Genomic DNA, 20,681 nt, shown 5'->3' with positions numbered 1-20,681 from the left:
AATTCTCCCTTTTTTTTCAGATGTGGAAATGTAAACTTTGCTAGAAGAACCAGCTGTAATCGCTGTGGTAGAGGTAAATACCTTCCCAGGGGAAATTTCAGGCAACGGATGACTTAGTTCTATCCACAGAGAATCTTTCCAAATTTATACAGTGTCCTTTTCTTCCACCTTTCAGAAAAAACAACTGAAGCCAAAATGATGAAAGCTGGTGGAACTGAAATAGGAAAAACACTTGCTGAAAAGAGTCGTGGTCTGTTTAGTGCTAATGACTGGCAGTGTAAAACGTATGTGGGCTTTTTTTTGTATATATAAATATATATGTATATACAACTCTGTGTTCATTCTCCAACAGCTTGTGTAACCAAAAAAACAACGTACTCGCTCTTTTTCTAAGTACACAATCATGCAACTGGTAGACTTGGAAAAGTTGAGGGCTGCCTTTAATTTTTGATTGAGTCACAACCATAATTTTGGAAGAATTAACCGATATCCTCGTGGGAAATTGAGCGACCGTTTCATCAAAAGGGTCTTGCTCAATTGTAATTTCAATTTGGGGCAAAGAATCTGGGAAGTGCTTCTTTAGCGGGTTTTAATAAGAAAGAATGTTTAACACAATGGCCAAGTACACTTCATGCTAACAGAAACACAGTGATGGAATATTATTAAACAGCGAAAAATGTTTGCCCTAAGAATCCATGAAGGTGACGAAATAGTTTAAGCTTCGGTTGGTAGCAGAACTGGCTGATCCGGCCTTTTTCGGTCGGGGAGACTCATCCGAGTTAGGTCACAGGGCCTGAGGTGTGAACTGCCCCTTAACTCTTGGTCGCCTCAGGGAGAATGGGTTGGGGGTCCCCACCACTCCAAATTCCCTCTCAAACCATGCCACTCCCCCACCCCCTTAAGGATGTGCAATTTGTTACCCCAGGAAGGTCCCCTGGACCTTAAGCTCATGTCTACCAACTCTGTGGTACTCTCCCAAGCGCTTAGTACAGGGTCCTGCACCCAGGAAGCATTCAATAAATACCACTGATTGTGGAGACAGGACCCAGCAGTGGGCTTAATAAGGACTTGACTTTATAGATAAGTCTCTTACAGGTTATTAGAATTACCGTGGTTTCTATCCCACTTAAACCGTGAGCCCCAAGTGGAACGGGGACTGTATCCAATTCGATTATCTGGTCTACCCCAGTGCTTAGTATAGCGCTGGGCACATAGTAAAGCGCTTAACAAATACCATCATGGTCATCATCAATTATTAGGGTAATAGAAAGGCCCTTTAAGCACGTTCTGATGGTGGTGTTGGAAACAAAATACTAGGCAGGATGGACTGTAAGGGGCTCAATTCATTTCTGATTCAGCGCAATTGTCTCCTTTTTGCAGATTAAGCGTGCGTCTACTTTGTTCAGTGATGTCACTGGCTCAGATTTACTTTCCCTTTGATTTATTTTCTAGAGACTTTATTCACAGAAAACCGTGTTTTGTAATGCCCTACATTCAGCTAACTTGATATTTTTCACCCCATTAGTTGCAGTAATGTGAATTGGGCCCGGAGATCAGAGTGTAACATGTGCAATACTCCCAAGTATGCTAAACTAGAAGAAAGGACAGGTAAGAGGCAATTGCATTATTTTTTTTTTTAAAAAAAAAAAAACAGTTACTATACATTCCTGGGGTCAACAAGTGCATTTTCTCCCTGTCGCCTCCTCAGTGCACAGCACTGTGTAGTTAGTAAGCACTGCAGGAGAAGGCAGAAAGAAGACAAAATAAGCTAAACTGGGACAGAAAAGATTCAGTAGTGATGGTTTTGTGTGGCGAAGTCAACATTAGTTGAGACTTGTGCATTACGAGAGTGAAAAAAGCATGGTTTCTGTAGCAGTCCACTCGTTTCTCATTCTTAGTGAGAGTTTGTATTATAGTTTATTTTCTTGTACCATAAGAATATGGGATTACTTGCTACATTGCCATTAATTGCAACTCGCTGATTGCCTACCACATTCCAGCATGCTCACTTCGCCTCACCAATGCCAACCTAACTGACCACCGACCCCTCGCCTATGTCCTGAGGCACAGAGAAGTGATTTACCCAGGGTCACACAGCAGACAAGTGGCAGAGGTGCTGCAACTAGAACCCAGGTTCTTCTGATTCCCAGGCCCATGCAGCGTGGCTCAGTGGAAAGAGCATGGGCTTTGGAGTCAGGTCATGGGTTCAAATTCCGGCTCTGCCAATTGTCAGCTGTGTGACTTTGGGCAAGTCACTTAATTTCTCTGTGCCTCAGTGACCTCATCTGTAAAATGAGGATTAAGACTGTGAGCCCCCTGTGGGACAACTTGATCATCTTGTAACCTCCCCAGCGCTTAGAACAGTGGCTTAATAAATGACATCATTATTATTATTATTATTCATTCATTGTCGTATTTATTGAGCGCTTACTGTGTGCAGAGCACTGTACTAAGCGCTTGGGAAGTACAAGTCGGCAACATATAGAGACGGTCCCTACCCAACAACGGGTTCACAGATACAAGGTAGTCGGGTTGTCCCCCGTGGGGCTCAGTTTTAATCCCCATTTTCCAGATGAGGAAACTGAGGCCCGGAGGAGTGACTTGCCCAGGGTCACACAGCAGACAAGTTGAGGAGCCGGGGTTAGATAGAGCACGTTCCCAGGAGTGCAGGGACCCCGACCTTCCGCGTCCCCCCCTCCAACTCATTAGGCCATGCTTCTCACTAGTAGGGTTAGTAGATAACAACCCCTGTACTCAAGGAGTTTATAATCTAGAAAGGGAGATGAATGGTAATTCATAGATAGGAAGAAGGTGAGTTGGATATATTATGTCAATCAGCGGTATTGAGTGCCTACTATGTGCAGTATGTGCAGAGCACAATATGAGTCGGTGCTTAAATAGGCTCACTTGGAGAAATCAGTGGGTTTGATGCTTTCAGGGAGTCAGTTAATCTCAAAACGTAACTCAGACAGTTTTGGGAGTGAGTTAGCACCTTTGGGACTCCTGGCCTGGAAAATCCAAATTTCTCCTCGTAAGTGAATCCTCAGTGGAAATAGAATCACTGTTTAGTGTCACTTATTTAAATGCACAGTTTCCTTCTATTTTCCTGTTCTAATAGTTCTTATCTAAAGTTATTCAATGTTAGTTCAATCAGTTGAATTTACTGAACACTTTATGCAGAGCGTTATATTAAGCACTTGGGAGTGTACAATAGAGTTAGTAGACTCTATCCCTGCTTTCAAGGAGCTTACAGTCTAGCTGAGAAGGTAAACACTCAAATTGCGGTTAAGTATAAGCAGTGTAGTTTAAATGTACAGAAGGCTACTGGAGGGGAGGCAGTACAGGAGAAAAGGGGGTGGTGTGATAGATTAATCAGGGAGGGCTTTCTGGAGGAGGTGTGATTTAGAAGACCGTTGCAGATAGGGAGAGGATATGAAGAGGTAGGAATTTCAGACAAAAGGGATGGTGAGAGCAAGACGTCCATGGTGAGTGAAATGAGAACGAGTTGTACAGTAAATATGTTGCTTTGAGAGTAGTGAAGTAGACAAGTTGGATTGTAGTGGGGGAGAAACAAGGATAAATTGTGTGAGAGCTGGTTGAGTGCCTGAAAGCCAGTGGTCAGTTTTTGTTTGTGGAAAGGAATTGGCCGTCACTGGAGGTTTTTGAAGAGTGGGGAGACGCGTACAAAAACGATGGTTTAGAAAAGTGATCCAGTCAGCGGAGTAAAGCGTGGATTGGAAAGGGCTGAGAGGCTGGGAGCTCAGTGATGAAACTTGCAGTAGTGGACTTGGAATGTGGCTAAGTTTTCCAGTTTGGATGGAAAGGAAGGGACAAAGAGATGTTTTGCAGAAGTGACTGACTATGGGAGTTGAAGAAGTCGAGGGTAATAACTGCCATGATTGTGGTGTTGCCAAGAGTGATGGGGAAAGTTAGGTGGAGAAGAAGATTTAGGAGGGAGGGAGGGAGGATGAGTTGTTTCATGTCCATATAAATATAATAATAATAATGGTATTTGTTAAGCACGTATATAAATGCAGACAATAATTTATGTTTTTTCCCTTAGGATATGGTGGAGGTTTTAATGAAAGAGAAAATGTGGAGTATATAGAACGCGAAGAATCTGATGGAGAATATGATGAGGTAAATTTAATTCCATACCCTGAAAGCACAATATTATGCATTAGAATGAAGTTCGGCAGTCACTGACAAACCAGGCCCCATTTGTCCGCTTTGGATATGCCAGGCCCTGAGTTCAGCCCAGTCATGTTTCTGCTTTATAAAGCTCTAGGATAACACTTTGGATTCCATGCCCCTGACACTAACTAATCCTGTACTACCTTTTTGGGTGGTCTTGCAAACATTTTCTTGCCCCCTACAACTTAGCCTGAGATGTGGTTGTCAGTCACGGCAGCGGACCAAGAAGCAATGAGGCTAGTTCAGAGTAGCTTTTTGCATTTTGCTCAGTTTACAATTGCATGATAAAAATTGTTGTCTCCATCAACAGCATCATCATCAAACTGAAGAGCACTTTTACAAACTGCAAATATATATATATACTATATTATATTATATATATATATATATATATATATATACACTCACATATATTCAACTTCCACACGAGAAACTGGCAACAATATTCATGTATCTATATATACATGTGCATGTGTCATCCCCTCCTCCCCCATATCTATATAGTACTCATGGGTGGAAGCTAGGCACTTCGCCATGTATGGGTAACGCATAAGTGGGTTCCTCCCCAGTGGGAAATGGCTCGTGGGTGGGAGCTAGCCGTCTCACCACGTGCAAACAAACCATAAGTGAATTCCTCCTGGGTGGGACCTGGGTGTTTTGCCACATGCGAGTAACTCATGTATAATCCTCCGATAGAGAAGCTCTAATATCATTAAATAGTCAAAAAGTTCAATTCACTGGGCCTAAAATAATCAAATGATTCAATTCTCCTCACGCAATAAATTTTGTATAAAACTCAGACTTTCTGTCCCCAATCTCTCTCTCGCTGCACCAATTCCTGAACAGGTATATATAATGAAAGACTTACAGAGCAGGATTTTCTCAGCTAGGCATCGTTAATTTTCTGTGGCCCTTGGAGTACCCCTTGGCAAATCATTCCTAGAACTGAAAGAGACCTTAAAAGAGAGTCTGGCCCCCCGACTGTACTGTGAACATATGGTATCTCTGTATCTCTTAAAGATATTCAGGGAATAAGAACTGTGTGCTCCACAGCTTTCTTGGATAGCTTATTCCCATCTGTGTTATCCTGAAAGTCAAGTTTTCAAATCCTTTCTTTTTAACTCACTCGCTCTTATTTGGCCGTCAGCAGACTTGTAGAATAGCAGGTCAAAATCCTTCTCATCTGTGTAATGGAGAAGCAGCGTGGCTCAGTGGAAAGAGCCCGGGCTTTGGAGTCAGAGGTCATGGGTTCAAATCCTGGCTCCACCACTTGTCAGCTGTGTGACTTTGGGCGAGTCACTAAACTTCTCTGTGCCTCAGTTACCTCATCTGGAAAATGAGGATTAAGACTGTGAGCCCCCCGTGGGGCAACCTGATCACCTTGTAACCTCCCCAGCGCTTAGAACAGTGCTTTGCACATAGTAAGCGCTTAATAAACGCCATTATTATTGTTAATCTTTCCCGGTGCCTAGTACAGTCCTTTGCACACAGTAAGCACTTAAGTACTACAACTACTTACTATTACAAACCTTGCTTTCTTGAAGACCACTATTAAGTTATTCTAAGCCTTCATTTCCTTAGATAAATCATTGCAGCTTTCTCTCTTAAGGACTTATTTTTCCAGCCCTGTAGTCATTTTTGCTTAATTTCTCTGAACTCAGACCATTTCTTTTTAATGCTGTGACCAAAACTGGAAGAATCTATAATACAAATCTGACTGGTACAGATTACCACAGAAGACTTAAACTTCTCATCTCACTTTTTAAATAATAGTAGCAGTATTGCATGTTTACTGGGTGCAAACAGTACACTGTATTAAGGGTCCTGCAAAGAATACACAAGAGGGAATTAGACACCATCACTTTCCGTCAGGGGTGTGGTGGTGGGGGGTCACTCTTGAAAAAAAGAAGACAAATTAACAGACATCAGACAGATGCATAGGGAGAGATGAAACAAAACACTAAGGCAACATAAAGAGAAAAACAACCATCAGTAGGGTGCTGTGGCTAGAGGAGCAGAAGAATTTCAGGCTCCTCATAATTTGGAGTCCACAGTCCCAACCGCAGCCCCAATTTGTTCTGTATACTAAGTATCACTGTAGGTTAGTTTAGTTTATTACTGGTGGAATCTCGTTTGATGATTCTGGCAAGAAAACGCAGGTTTTTATAACCCTATGAACAGACATCCGGCTTATCTTAGTTTTACAGTATGGCCTGACTTTTGTTCCTTACTGTGTTTAAGGCACTTAAGTAGAAAGCATATCTTCAATACTATAAGACTGAAAATCAGAATAAAATATGTACGTCAATTATTTAAAATACAAAGAAATCGTAAAATTCTTACGCATTGAAATTTCTCTGTAGTTCGGTCGCAAAAAGAAAAAGTACAGAGGGAAAGCAGTTGGACCTGTGTCTATCCTAAAAGAAGTGGAAGATAAAGAATCGGAAGGTGAAGAGGAGGATGAGGATGAAGATCTTTCTAAATACAAATTAGATGAGGTAATCTTGGGCAAGTCTTATTTTCTCCTTTTGTATGTTTTTTTTTTAAGTTCAGGCATGACTGCTCAGAGTGAAAATGTAGCAGTAAAACCATAATTTCTTTCTAGATTTTTTTACACATTAGATAGGTGCTGCCTGTTATTTTACAGTAGTATATATTCATTTAGTCATATTTAGTGAGCGCTTACTGTGTACAGAAATCGGTATTAAGCACTTGGGAGGGTACAATATAACAATAACGACACATTCCCTGCACACAACAAGCTTACAGTCTAGAGGGGGAGGCAGACATTAAATAAATAAAATTACAGATATGTATGTATGTGCCGTGGGTCGGGATGAATAAAGAGAGCAAGTCAGGATGATGCAGAAGGGAGTGGGAGAAGAGGAGAGGAGGGCTTAATGAGGGAAGGCCTTCAGTAGGTCTTTAAATGGGGCGGGGGAGTAATTTTCTGTCGGTTTTGAGGAGGGAGGGTGTTCTAGTCCAGAGGCAGGATGTGGGCAAGGGGCCGGCATTGAGATAGACGAGATCGAGGTCCAGTGAGAAGGTTAGCTTTAGAGGAGCACAGTGCGCGGTTCTGAGTAGAAGAGTAGCCAGGTGAGGCACAGGTGGTAATTCTCAGGTGCCTGGAGTATAATTGTTTCTTGACCTTTTGAATTAGGATGAAGATGAAGATGATGCTGACCTCTCAAAATATAATCTTGATGCCAGTGAAGAGGAAGATGGTAATAAAAAGAAATCCACCAGGCGCAGTCGGTCCAAATCTCGATCGTCCCATTCACGGTCTTCATCTCGCTCATCTTCCCACTCAAGCTCAAGGTCTAGGTCCAGGTAAACGGGTCCAGGTCAAGGGTAACACCAGGCAAAATGTCAGTATCTAACTTCTTCATTTACAAATTTGGGGGTTTTTCGTGACTGAATTAAGATTTCAATTTCCTTGAAGATTTCTTATTTCTACTATAACAAATCATTTCGTTGAGATCATGCGTGTCTCTAGTTTTATTCTATTATTTCTTGTGCTGTTACTGTGAGTACATATCACCCTAAAGGTTTACCACAGAATTATAAAGAGCCTTAACTGGGAAGATTTCCAATCCTCATTTTTCATATTTTGGTCTTCGCCCTCCAGAATTACGCATCTGGAGAAAAATAGGAACATTAAATGTAATTTTAAGTTTCAAAATACAGCCTATTTGAAAGTATATTTATTTGCCTTTTTAAGACACATCATGTTTTTTCACTAGGTGATTTAGTGTAGTTATTTGGGTAGACCATGGGCTCTTTTTTCCACTATTGCTATTTAAGCTTGGCTTACTTGTTACAATTTTGGGAATTTTTTTTTCCAGAAAAAATTGTCCTTGCGTCTTAAGCATTTAGTTTAATGTTCCAAAAGTTTTTCCAGTGTTCTTAAATTGAAGTTGCTGAGACATACAAGAGGGTCTTGAATCAACTCCACACAGATCTGTTAAGTTTGCCTGTCTGGGGCCAATAATGACTCCTCATTAGACTGGGACTGTGAGCACCACGTGGGCCAGGGATCAAATTTAACCTGATTTATCTTGTAGTGCAGTGCTTGACTCACAGTAAGCACTTAACGGATAACATAGTCATCACCATAATTATTATCCTGGGTGGAATGAAAAGCTATTGACAGTTTTCAAGAATCGGTGTGCCCTAGAAAGAGCATGGGCCTAGAGGTCAAGGGCCTGCCACTAGTCCATTGTGTTACTTTGGGCAAGTCACTTCTGTGGCTCCATTTCATTCTCTGTAAAATGAGGATTATCCAGTATATCCAGAGATTATGAGTATAATCCCGTATACCTTCCCCCTAAATTGGGAGCCCCATGTGGGATGGGAACTATGTCTGACCTAATTGCTGTGTCCTAGCACTTAGTGCAGTGCTGTCCACATATCATTATTATAAATACCCTTATCATTTACCTGGGTACTGATTCAAGGGAGATAGGCAGGTTAAAACGTGGAACGGTCTAGTAAATCTTTTTGTCCTTATCTGCATGGATGTATTAAATGTTTCACTAAAACCCAAAGTGATAACTACTGCATTTTGACACAGTTTTGATGCATATTTATTCTGATGTGTTTATCGAATGGCTTTTATCATTTCCAGGTACAGTGTTCTGTTGTAATATCTTCTTAATAGGCATACATTTTGAGTTTCAAGCAAAACAAAAGGAAGGTTCATTCAAATAATAAGGATTTGGCTTGAATTCGTTTTAAGAAAGCTAAAAATGTAAAGGAAAATCTCCATCTAAAATTTGCTGTTTGGTGCAGAAATTCTTTCCGTTGAAATCTGAATGTAATCATATAACTGCCAGTATATAGCGTTCAAGTAATTTTGTTTAAATCAGTTCTGAGTTATTCAGGTGCTTTTTAGTGGAAGATAAGGTGTCAATTATTTTTTTTTAATTTGAAAATATAATTTCAATGTACTGTAGAAAAATAACTCACCGTAAATTAGTATATTTTCCTCTGAAGACTTCAGTGTGCTTAATGAATTACTTTGTTGGAAACCCATCTCACTGATGTGTTGTTTTGTTAATGACTGATTCTTCATAGTAAAAGCCTGTTATTCTTGGAATGCACAGCTCTTAAAAATAATCAATCAGTGATATTTATTGAGCACTTACTATGTGCAGAGCACTGTATTAAGTGCTTGGGAGAGTACAGTGCAACAGAATCAGCAGACACATTTCCTGTCCATAATGAGTTTACAGTTTAGAAATTGTAATGTTAGAGTTCTGTGACTCATTTTAAGTACAAATTATGAGGTTTTGTTATACATTTTTAAATTTAGATAATTGGCATTTCTTATTTCCATTTGATAATTTTAATGTCATCACCTGTAAGAAGGCAGTTTGAATTGTTTGATTCCCTGCCTTATTTTAGCTTCAAAGAAAAAGCTCATTTTAATTTTCCTTCCATTTCTCATGTAAAAAAAGAAAAAGTGTGGGGGAGGGATGGGGGTTAGGAAGACAAGCAAAAGAATTCATAAAACAAGGGCACAATACAATCCTATTCTTACACTGTATCATCCCAAGATGACTGTTTTTTCTTCGTGAGAACAGTTGTTCACACTTGCTGAAGGTCTGGTTAAATACTACGATAGCATCGTTGTACATTTATGGAAAATTATACCTGTAATTTCTACCATGTCCTTGTAATTTTAACCAAGTTTTTCAATGTTTTTATTGCTATTGGGAAGTCATCCTGTTTTTTGATTGTCAGAGAATTTATGATTAGCGCGTTGTGATTACACAGTAGTCTTTGGGTAGCCACAGGCGTACTTAATGGTGAACTTCACCGTCAGTCATGTGTGAATATATGCGCGCACACCTACTCACACACTGTCCTTGGGTTATTACTGTGCTGCAGATCTTGTGGGAAAGGTAACCTTGCAGATTATCTTCCAGGTGCTGTTTTATTTTTTATACGTATCCTTCCTGCATTGTTCATATGCAGTGAAGTCATTCAAGTGGTACTGGAAAAAAAATTCTTCCATGTTGTTTCAGGTCCCGAACAAGAAGTTCTTCCAGTTCCCGATCAAGATCTCGTTCCAGTTCCAGAGAACTTTCGAGATCTCGTGGGTCGAAATCAAGGTGAATGAGGTAGCATTCTCTCTACTGAGAGAGAAAATATAAGGCATCGGAGGGCACTTGCTGCCTTTTTTTTTTTTTTTTTTTTGGCCCCTTGTCAAATTTATTTTAGCATTCTAAAACTAATACTCTTGCCCGAGCTTGATTTTCTCACCCCAAAGTGTTACCATTGCTTTCAGTGTGCCACAGAGTTCCCCTGATTGAATTTAAACAGCAGCTTTAACTTGGAACACGCAAGACTGTTTTGGTTGATAACAAGATAAGTCGTGTGGCCAGTTCCAGCCCCAGATCTTTCCTATTCGGAGACCACGTTTGGATTTGGCCTTAATAACTGTACCAAGTCATCACATTACACAGTTTAGGCCAGAAGGCACACCTCTGCACTACAGAGATCGAATCGAAAATCCTACTAGAACTGTTCGATACTTTAATTCATTGTTTTGGGGGGGGAGAATTCACGCGAGATAGCTGGTCCAGAGAGAGCTTAAGAGTATTAAAATTATAAACTTTTTTCTGTCCATCCTGTGTAGCTTAATGAGAGTTGATCATTGTAAACAGTTGTACAAGGTCCTTTATCGTATGGGAAATTTGTGGTAACGAGTACGTAAAGTACTAAAACCGATTGTTTTGTCTTTTCAACTGTTTAAATAGCTTGAGCCCCCCCCAACCCACAAAGACACCCGAGGTTTTTTTGAGAACTGTTGAAATCAGTATTTGTGCAGTGTTGCAAAAATTGAAGTATAGCGTAGACTTTTGAATGCAGTGACTGTTCAAATGGGCATTACTGCCTAACCAGTAGTATTTCTTAGAGTACACTGAAAACTACCGCAGTAAGAAGACTGAATTGCAGACCTGTGTGAAGTTAAATCATTCAAAATCAAATCTGTTGTTTTTGAATGATGTGGTATGCTCCTTGCTCAAGTGTTATAGTTCGAAAGTCCTTTTGTCAGTATCTTTTTAGGTTAGCGTGGTGACGAAGAATCCATAAAGTTGCATTCAAGTAGCAAGTACTGTTAAAGTTACAGAGCAACTTCCCCTGTTTTTTTGGTTGCTCATAACTTTCCAAAGAATTCTCCTTTTGGGCTTTCTATGCTTGGTCACAGCCCAAAGGTGAATTTTTTGGGAAGTTTGAGCTGAATTGCATCAGCCGTACTATGCGAGTGAGGAATGAAAAAATAAAACTGCGGTTTTTCAAAACTTGGACTTTCTCATTTGAATGTCACTATGTAAAAGTAATCGTTAGTGGACGTTCATGGAAGAACGATTTCGCAGAGTGTTTTTGTATTTTTGAAATGAAATTTAGTGATTACATAAGCAATATATTTATTTTCTGTCATTCCTTGCCTCTTCTTTCCCGTTTTTTCTCCATGTGAGTTTATGGAATTTATTATTCCTGGGAAGCATAAGTGAAACCTTGATATAATGTGAGTTTATCAAATCCCCCAAAAATCTTGTTATATAGGGCCTTTGTCCTCCTACCTTCATTTCCTCATGGTATATTGAGGTTGTTACTCAATTGGTTATATTGAGGTTTCAACTGTCAGGCTTTCATTTTTTGGTTGCTCGTAGGGTGTTCAAAAAATCCTGATGATATGGAAATGTACAATTGTCCTTTTCCCTAAGAGTGTTTATTTGTACATTCCATTTTTCCCTGCCACTCTCCTCATTTCATTTTTAATAGAAATTGAAAGGAGGAATATTAGCTAAAGGAAAAGGTATGAAATGCACATTTAAAATCAATTGAAAAAATGCAATACCCAAATTTTAAGTACATTACATTAAATTGAGTATTTTCATGGTTGAACCAGACGACTTCTGTTTGAGTAAGCTGTAAGTATTATTATTATTTTTTTTAATTTGTCTTGTAAGACTTAACAGTCTTACATACTTTTTGAACATTCTTGGATCAAAAAGCTAAATAAACTACCCTTTGTATGTCATTTGATTAAATATTTGATTTATTTCTCAATCAATAAAGATCCAGCTCCAGGTCCCACAGGGGGTCTTCCTCCCCAAGAAAAAGATCTTATTCAAGTTCGCGTTCATCATCTTCTCCCGAGAGAGCCAGAAAACGAAGTCATTCTAGATCTTCTTCCCCTGGTGATCGCAAAAAAAGACGAACAAGATCACGGTCACCCGAAAGGTTTGGGTTTCTGTAGAAATAAGAATGGGTGTATATTTTAAGTTTTTATAAATGTTTTGACTAGAGATCTGGGGAAGGGTTGAATCACTTTGTTTCAACACACACGGACTGTTGTTTCCCCATGCACCCTTCCCTTTTTTCAATTATTCTTAATGAAAATTCTGTTTTAAAGGCTGTGCAATTCTATTCTCTAATTTTTGATATTGCTCGAGAAAGGTCAGCCCTTGGTGTCAATCCAGTTTTGAGCATGCCATTTATATTCTGTGTGAGGCATTATGCCTCATTATTATTGCAGCTGACTCTCGGTTATTTGGGGTCCTTCGCTTCTGCTCCCTGTTGCTCTTCCTGCCTGTTTGTCCATTTCACTGTCCACACCTTGCACGTGATTATTAGGGAGAGGAAGAGAGAGGAAGCCCAGTAATTTTCACGTGCTGCCTTCTGAGCAGAGCATTAGTCTTTGCACAACAGCAAATAAATTTGACCCTCTAAGGATTTCTTGAGACAGTGGTTCCTAAGCTGTGGCATGGTGACATCCTTTCCAGTTGTCATGTGAGGAGAGGATGGGTGAGACATCTCAGCTCCTTTAACTGATTCACCACTCTGGACTTCAGGGAAGGGTGGAGGAAGCTGGGGTTAGACCAGAGATGGGACATTTGGGATTTCATCTCCGTTAAATTGCTCTCCTGGGCAGCTGGTTCTTGGGCCTGGGCCAGTGGTCTCTCTAAATGGGCTAGATGCCTGGCTAGATGGCATTCAGTATGCATCTGGGACAAAGTGAAAGGAGCCAGGGAGCAGTGTCATTTATGTCAAACCATCAGATACGCAGAGCATGAATCCGTTAGGAACGAAGCCTCAAACACTTCAGATTCAGCTCAAGCCGACCTCCGGGCCAGCCGGACCCTGGGCTCTGCTACGTGGCCTCTCTCTCCCAGCCCAAACTGGAATGGCCTGGGATGGAACTGGAAGAGCACCTGGATTTTTCCGATTTGGGCTCTGTATTAGTCCAGCCGGGCCTTGAGGGCTTGGGACTGGCACAGCAGGCCAGGCCCCTGTCGGGCTCTTACTACTAGCGGATTTAGGTATAGTCCATGGATATCGACAGCAGCTAGTAAACTGCATCACTAAAGGTGTCAGGCAGGGTATAGAGAAATCCACCCCCATTGGGGGCCAAAGACTGTTTTGTGCGGCAGGTTTCTACAGGCCGTAGTGCACACTGGTGCTGATTTCTACACTTACGAATGTAAGTGATTTTAAATAGATGTTGTACTAATTATAGGGTTTCAAGAGATCTTAGCTCTCAGGTCTGTCTCCAAGCCTCTAGGTAGAGCCAGAGCTAAAAAATAATAATAATAATAATAATAATAATGTTGGCATTTATTAAGCGCTTACTATATGGAAAGCACTGTTCTAAGCACAAGGGAGGCTACAAAGTGATCAGGTTGTCCCACGGAGGGCTCGCAGTCAGTCCCCATTGTACAGGTGAGGTAACCGAGGCACAGAGAAGTTAAGTGACTTGCACAAAGTCACACAGCTGGCAATTAGCAGAGGTGGGATTTGAACCCATGACCTCTGACTCCAAAGCCTGTGCTCTTTCCACTGAGCCACGCTGCGAATAGTATCTATTGAGTGCTCCTCAAATCTATTCATAAAATACTCTTGGAATTACACAGTGTTCCCCAATGATGTATTTCTTTGAATATCTTTATTGTCTATAGTTTTTAAATGCGTACTAGGAAAAGATAACTATAGTGGGCACTTGAGGAGAGTAAGCCACGGCCTCTGTCCTCAAGGAACTGTTGGAAATATTTACAATCTTAGGGATTGAACCTGATCCCTCATCTTTCAGTTAAACCCATTTCCTCTTGCTCTGTCCTCAGTAGAGATGAAGAACTTAAGGCTGTATATAATATCCTTTCGTAAACTTGGAAAGGTTTAAGTTACCTCACCCTTGCCTTTTCTAGGCTAAATATCCAGGTCTTCATTGGGTTTAGTCCAAACTAGCCACTGTTACAGGTAGCAGCTGAAAACTTTTCAAACTTTCTACAACCATCTTCAATTGTGGAGCCTCAAATTAGATACAGTTTTCTAATGATTAATACTCTGTAGTGTTATTCCTGGGTGCCACCCTGTCCTTCTGTTTTGATCACACTTTTTTTTTTTCAACATTAGTTTGTTACCCGATTACTATGCCTACTTCTTGCAGCAACCTTAGCTCGCCCAGACGTCTTTATCTTCTTAACTGTGTACAATCCAATCACTTAGTACAGTGCTCTGCATACAGTAAGCGCTCAATAAATACGATTGAATGAATGAATTTGGATTTTATCCATTGAAGGACCGCCCTGAGCTTTACCGTACTGAGCTCTATTATTTTTGCTTTTGACCATTTTTCCAACTCGTATGTACATACCGGTTATCTGTTACTGTATTGAGCAAATTATTTAGTTTAGTCAACAGTGTGTTCCTTATCCAGTCCTTGATGGAATCGTGGGACAGCAAGGGGACTAAGGTGGACTAAGGAGACCCCATGAGATAACCATTTGTCTCAGTTTGGCATTGAACCTTTGATAACTCTTGGCGTATGACCTTCCAACCAGTCAACTTGACTTAAGTAAAGATGCATATCTATCATTTACATTTGTCACATCTCTATATGCCTGTCACACTGTCCTATCTATGGGCAGTGGCCTCTGTGGCCTTTTTTTTTTTTTTACAAGGCCAGGTTGAATATTGCCTAGTAGCCTGTCACGCTGTTCTTTCTGATAATGCTTCCAAATGATACATTATCTGTGTTTTTGCTAATCTATCCCGAGGCTTTTTCACCATCATCCTGAATAATCAAGAGTTAGCTCTATTTTGAAGTGGAAAACTATTCTCAAATTACCAAATAGGTAAAATTGTATTGGAACCGAACTGTAATTGAAAGTTCGAGGTCCAGACAATGCCTTTTGTTACAATTCACAAGGCTTTTCGTTTTTTAATGCCACTAGAGTCTTGTGAGTGAATGCCTGAAGTTAGCCGCAACTTACTAGCGCGCACGCTTTCTCCGTTTTTATCTTTCAGGCGCCGCAGGTCATCTTCTGGATCATCCCATTCTGGTTCCCGTTCAAGTTCTAAAAAGAAATAATGCATTAAAATTCACACTTAAAAAAAAAGTATTCCGATATAGTGCATGAAGCATATTTTTGAGAAATCGGTGTCTTGGTCAGAAGTGCTAAATCTGCTAATAGAAATGCATGTCTATTGTTGCTTTCTGAGAAGCTGCAGCCATGTTCATTCTTGAAAGTAAAAGTACAGTAGCATTTTAAGCCATAAGATGCCCAGAATAGTTATGTTTGTTTCATTAATGAAAATATTTGTTCTGTCTCTTTCTGGTTTACCAACAAATTTCATTTCAACGTATGACCCTATTTTTTCCTCTATTCAGAATGTATCTCTTGGGAAGTGAGTACTTGGATTGGGGGGGCTCCAGTCAACAAAGTCATCTATGACTGTCCTAGCTTGAACTTGCTGCTAAACAATGGGCTAGCATCACCGGTGGCCCCTCATGAGCTTACTAAAGACCAGGCAGCCTATTTCCCTTTACGAATATGAAGGTCACACTGCCAAGGCTTTGCTGCATAGCATCACTTCCCTAGCTGCTCAGAAACAGGATACTCTGTTCTGAAACTCTTTACAGAGGAGCGTCTGGAGTCTGTTCTTTTTCTTTTGTGTAGAGGGAGCTAGCTTTAAAAACAAAAACAAAAAACAAAAAAAAAACTTTTCTCACCTAACAGGATAGTATATAGGCTTTGTTCTAATTGCTAAGGGACAGGACTGTCTCGCTTTCTCCCTTAGTTGGTACTGGGGTGTAGAGGATTAACTGAACAAGGTTCATCTCTTTTCCATTATTCTCCATTATTGTGGAGGGTGTTTGGAGATGGAACCGGATTTCCCATTGCTACCAATGGGAACGGCAACTGACTCTTGACAAGGTGGCAACTTGAGTTGCCCGTATGTGAATTATATTAGTCTCTGAGAGGGATGCTTCTGGCTAAACCAAAGTGTCCTTGCTGCCTAACTTGCAACCATGCAGATTTAGGAGGCATGGCCTCCTGACTGCTGGCCATCAGCTTCAGGGGAAATTTGCCAAGCGTGGAGCCCTGATCAGACACTCTGCACGGAGTGTCCTTCTGAGGTTCAAGTGAATGGTTCTTTGTGTCCCCTTTTCATTTGCATATGCTTATGGCTTAAAGTGCTTTTTTAGGAATTTTTTGGATTTTTTCCCCCCCAAAAAAATTGGTCGTTTGAGCTCCGTTTAGTCTATTGGGTTTTTAAAAAAGGGTTTCTCTTAACAGTATCTTCAGTGGCAGCACAAGGTAAGTATAAAGGGAAATCAACCATTGCTTTTTTGTAGGTTGGATGGTTGTTTTTTTTAGTCAGACAGCAATTTGAATAAGAAGAGTTTTAAACGTTAATTTGCAAAAGACAAGCGGAGCTAATTGACGTTGATGAAAATGCAATTCTTTATTTGAATAAAGTGAGAAATGTTTTAAATTTTCCTCTGGAGCAGTATAAAACTGACCAAAACAATTTAAGTAGAACTACTTTGATAATCCTTCTGCAGAAAACTAAACATCTGCAATGTTTTATGTTAATTTTCTTTGCTAGGTGTAGTATAGCTTGCACAAGAACATTTAGTCTCTTGTAACTGTGCCTCGACTTCTTGAAAGTCTGCATTCTAAATTGTGGGGATTTGATGCTCTTCTAGATTCTACATGTTTCCCTTGGTTTATTCTTGTGCTTTGTGAACTTAAAACTTTTGCTGTACTTAGGTGCGAGTTTATAAATTTTGCAAATAGTACATCACAAAGACTTCTGATTGGTTTCATTGGTTTAACTAAACTGTACTAGTTCATTTCGTGAAGAACTAATGCTGTAGACAAATGTAAATAAAAGTCTGTCAGTCGAGCATAGAGTGGTGTTTGTTAGAAATAAAATTCAGATGCTTCAACCCTGAAGTGAGGGATATTTTTAAGCTCACCGTTCCTTTCTTTTATTTCTTCATGACTGCTAAGTTTTCTTAGGGTCTTGAACAGGACTCCTTCTTATGAATCTTCAACGAATGTAAGATTTGGAAAGCTGAGTGGGGTTTGTAAAATGTGCATTCATCTTTGAATGCTCTTGCTGTAAGGGAATTGTGACAGTAACATCTGGAATAGTAAACCGCTTCAAAACGCTACATCTTACATCCCAGTAAAATGATAGACTTAATTTAGACTTTCAGACAGTGCCCGCTTTTCACTGGGGGCTGGGGGAGAGAGAAGGGCAGAGTATTTTTGTGGGTATTTGGAGTGGGAAGGGAAAGGCTTCACTCCGCCAATAGTCAGAAGACCACCAATTTGGATCTTCTTTCATCCTTTTAGACTGTGAGCCCACTCTTTTAGACTGTGAACCCACTGTTGAGTAGGGACTGTCTCTATATGTTGCCAACTTGTCCTTCCCAAGTGCTTAGTACAGTGCTGTGCACACAGTAAGCGCTCAATAAATACGATTGATGATGATTCAGTTGTATTTATTGAGCACTTACTGTGTGCAGAGTACTGTACAGAGCACTTGGGTGAGTATAATACAACAACAAACAGAAACATCTTAGTCCTGATCAGAAGCCCTCGGGTCTTGTCAGAGGTGGAACGGGCAAGGCTGTGGGGCATTCACCTCTTTTCGCCCCGTGGAGTAAAGTGCCTATCCTTGCAGGTATTTTTGAAATCGGCCAGCTGGGCAGAATTGTAACCAGCTCACTTACTCCTTTCCAGACACCCCTAGCTCTCTTCAGCCTTGATTAGGAATGATGCTGTCCTATGTACGGGCCTGGATGTCAGGAGGATCTGGGTTCTGTTTCTGGCTCTGCCACGTGTCTGCTGAGTGACCTTGGAAAAGTCAGTTCTCTTCTATGGGCTTCAGTTCCTTCATCTTTAAAATGGAGATTAAGACTGAGAGCACCATGTGAGACAAGAACTGTGTCCAACCCAATTATCTTGTGTCTATCCCAGTTCTTAGTACAGTGCCTGACACATAGTAAGTGCTTAGCAAGTAATAATAATAATGATGGCATTTAGTAAGCGCTTAGTATGTGCCAAGCACTGTTGTAAGCGCTGGGGAGGTTACAAGGTGATCAGGTTGTCCCACTGGGGGCTCACAGTCTTCATCCCCATTTTACAGATGAGGTAACTGAGGCCCAGAGAAGTTAAGTGACTTGCCCAAAGTCACACAGCTGACAACTGGCGGAGTTGGGATTTGAACCCATGATCTCTGACTCCAAAGCCTGTGCTCTTTCCACTGAGCCACGCTGCTTCACGATAATTAATTCAGTAATAAATTCTGTTATTGTTATTACGTGACTCGTACCCAGTTTCCCCGAAGTCCTAAGGAAATGGGGCCTGGTCCTGTGAATGGATTCCAGCACTCTAGTCGTACCCACCTTCTTCAGTTAATAAATGGTAGATGCCCAAGCTCTATTCATAAGGCCACACTGCTTGTGTGTAGGTTGAAAGAGAGGCGTTTCTTAAAGAAACAGAATGGCTCAGTGGAAAGAGCCCAGGCTTGGGAGTCAGAGGTCGTGGGTCGAATCCAGGCTCCGCCACTTGTCAGCTGTGTGACTTGGGGCAAGTCACTTTTCTGTGCCGCAGTCCCTTCATCTGTAAAATGGGGATTAAGATTGTGAGCCCCATGTGGGACAACCCGGTTACCTTGTATCCCCCCAGCGCTTAGAACATTGCTTGGCCCGTAGTAAGCGTACAATACCAGAGTTGTTATTGTGGTATTAAGTAAGCACCTGCTACTTGCCAAGCGCTGGAGTCGATACAAGGTAATCAGATTGGTTATATTCCCTGTCTCTCATATGATTCACCATCTAAAAGGGAGAACAGATATTTTATCAAAACGGTATAAAGGAGGAAACTGGGGCAAAAGGAGATTTAGGTGACTTGGTTAAGATCACACGGCAAGCACGTTGCAGAGTTGGGACTAGATCGCTAGCCCTCAATCCCATGTTGTTTCCTCCAGATGTAACTGTCTCTCACTGACACTACTGAGAGGGTTTGTGTGCAGGTCTTCAACTTGCTTCATCGTGGGTTTCTGGCCTGCCTCTGGGTTAAGAGCATCACTGAAACTCCTGCAGGTCATTATCTAGGAGCTTTGTGCCAAGACTGCACTGGTTTTATTCCCCTCCTCAAAAATCTCCAGTGGCTACCAATCAACCTATACATCAGGCAAAAACTCCTCACCCTGGGCTTCAAGGCTGTCCATCACCTGGCCCCCTCCTACCTCACCTCCCTTCTCTCCTTCTCCAGCCCAGCAGCACCCTCCGCTCTTCTGCCGCTAATCTCCTCACGGTGCCTTGTTCTCTCCTGTCCCGCTGTCGACCCCTGGCCTGGAATGCCCTCCCTCTGCCCATCCGCCAAGCTAGCTCTCTTCCTCCCTTCAAGGCCCTACTGAGAGCTCACCTCCTCCAGGAGGCCTTCCAAGACTGAGCCTTCCCCTCCCCATTCCACCCGCCTTACCTCCTTCCCCTCCCCACAGCACCTGTATATATGTTTGTACGTATTTATTACTCTGGTTTATTTGTACATATTCTATTTTATTTTGTTAATACGTTTTGTTTTGTTCTCTGTCTCCCCCTTCTAGACTGTGAGCCCACTGTTGGGTAGGGACTGTCTCTGTATGTTGCCAACTTGTACTTCCCAAGCTCTTAGTACAGTGCTCTGCACACCACACTCAATAAATACGATTGAATGAATGAATGAAACACTGGAGAGGTGAGTGATTAACCACATAGCAGGTTCAACACAATGCTGCCGAGTGACAGCAGGCTAACGGGTTACATGAGGTTGCCCATCCACCTCCACATCAAAGAGAAACGCCTTACCATTGAATGCTTTAAAACAATCACTCTGACCCCTCCTATCTTACCTTGTTGATTTACTACAGCCCCGCACTCCCACCCTCTAACACCAACCTTCTTCTGTACCTCCATCTTGCCTCCCACCCCTCGCCCACATCCCACCTCTGGCTTGGAAGTCCCCCTTCATATCTGACAGATGACCTTCAAACCCTTATTAAAGCCGATGAAGCAGTGTGGCTCAGGGGAAAGAGCACGAGCTTGGGAATCAGAGGTCACGGGTTCTAATTCCGGCTCCGCCACTTGTCAGTTGTGTGACTTTGGGCAAGTCACTTCACTTCTCTGCCTCAGT

General features: G+C 41.4%; 1 protein-coding gene across 2 annotated transcripts in view; it reads left to right on the top strand.

The window, feature by feature from the left end:
- Window positions 1-17,450, top strand: part of ZRANB2 (zinc finger RANBP2-type containing 2) — a 33,801-nt gene extending 16,351 nt beyond the window's left edge. Inside the window, exons 2-10 of one of the 2 annotated variants that reach the window (XM_038744542.1) lie at window positions 21-73; window positions 176-284; window positions 1,526-1,608; window positions 4,064-4,140; window positions 6,558-6,692; window positions 7,355-7,524; window positions 10,224-10,310; window positions 12,286-12,450; window positions 15,514-17,450. In XM_038744542.1, coding sequence (XP_038600470.1) covers window positions 21-73; window positions 176-284; window positions 1,526-1,608; window positions 4,064-4,140; window positions 6,558-6,692; window positions 7,355-7,524; window positions 10,224-10,310; window positions 12,286-12,450; window positions 15,514-15,577 — 943 coding nt within the window. In that variant the 3' untranslated portion in view covers window positions 15,578-17,450. The remainder of the gene's footprint in view (window positions 1-20; window positions 74-175; window positions 285-1,525; window positions 1,609-4,063; window positions 4,141-6,557; window positions 6,693-7,354; window positions 7,525-10,223; window positions 10,311-12,285; window positions 12,451-15,513) is intronic. The other variant, XM_038744543.1, reaches the window with a different exon arrangement.
- The last annotated feature ends 3,231 nt before the right edge of the window (window positions 17,451-20,681 follow it).

The sequence above is a fragment of the Tachyglossus aculeatus genome, chromosome 4, assembly GCF_015852505.1.
Source record: "Tachyglossus aculeatus isolate mTacAcu1 chromosome 4, mTacAcu1.pri, whole genome shotgun sequence".
In the NCBI taxonomy this organism is placed as follows: Eukaryota; Metazoa; Chordata; class Mammalia; order Monotremata; family Tachyglossidae; genus Tachyglossus; species Tachyglossus aculeatus.
This window is presented reverse-complemented; position numbering and strand designations above follow the sequence as displayed.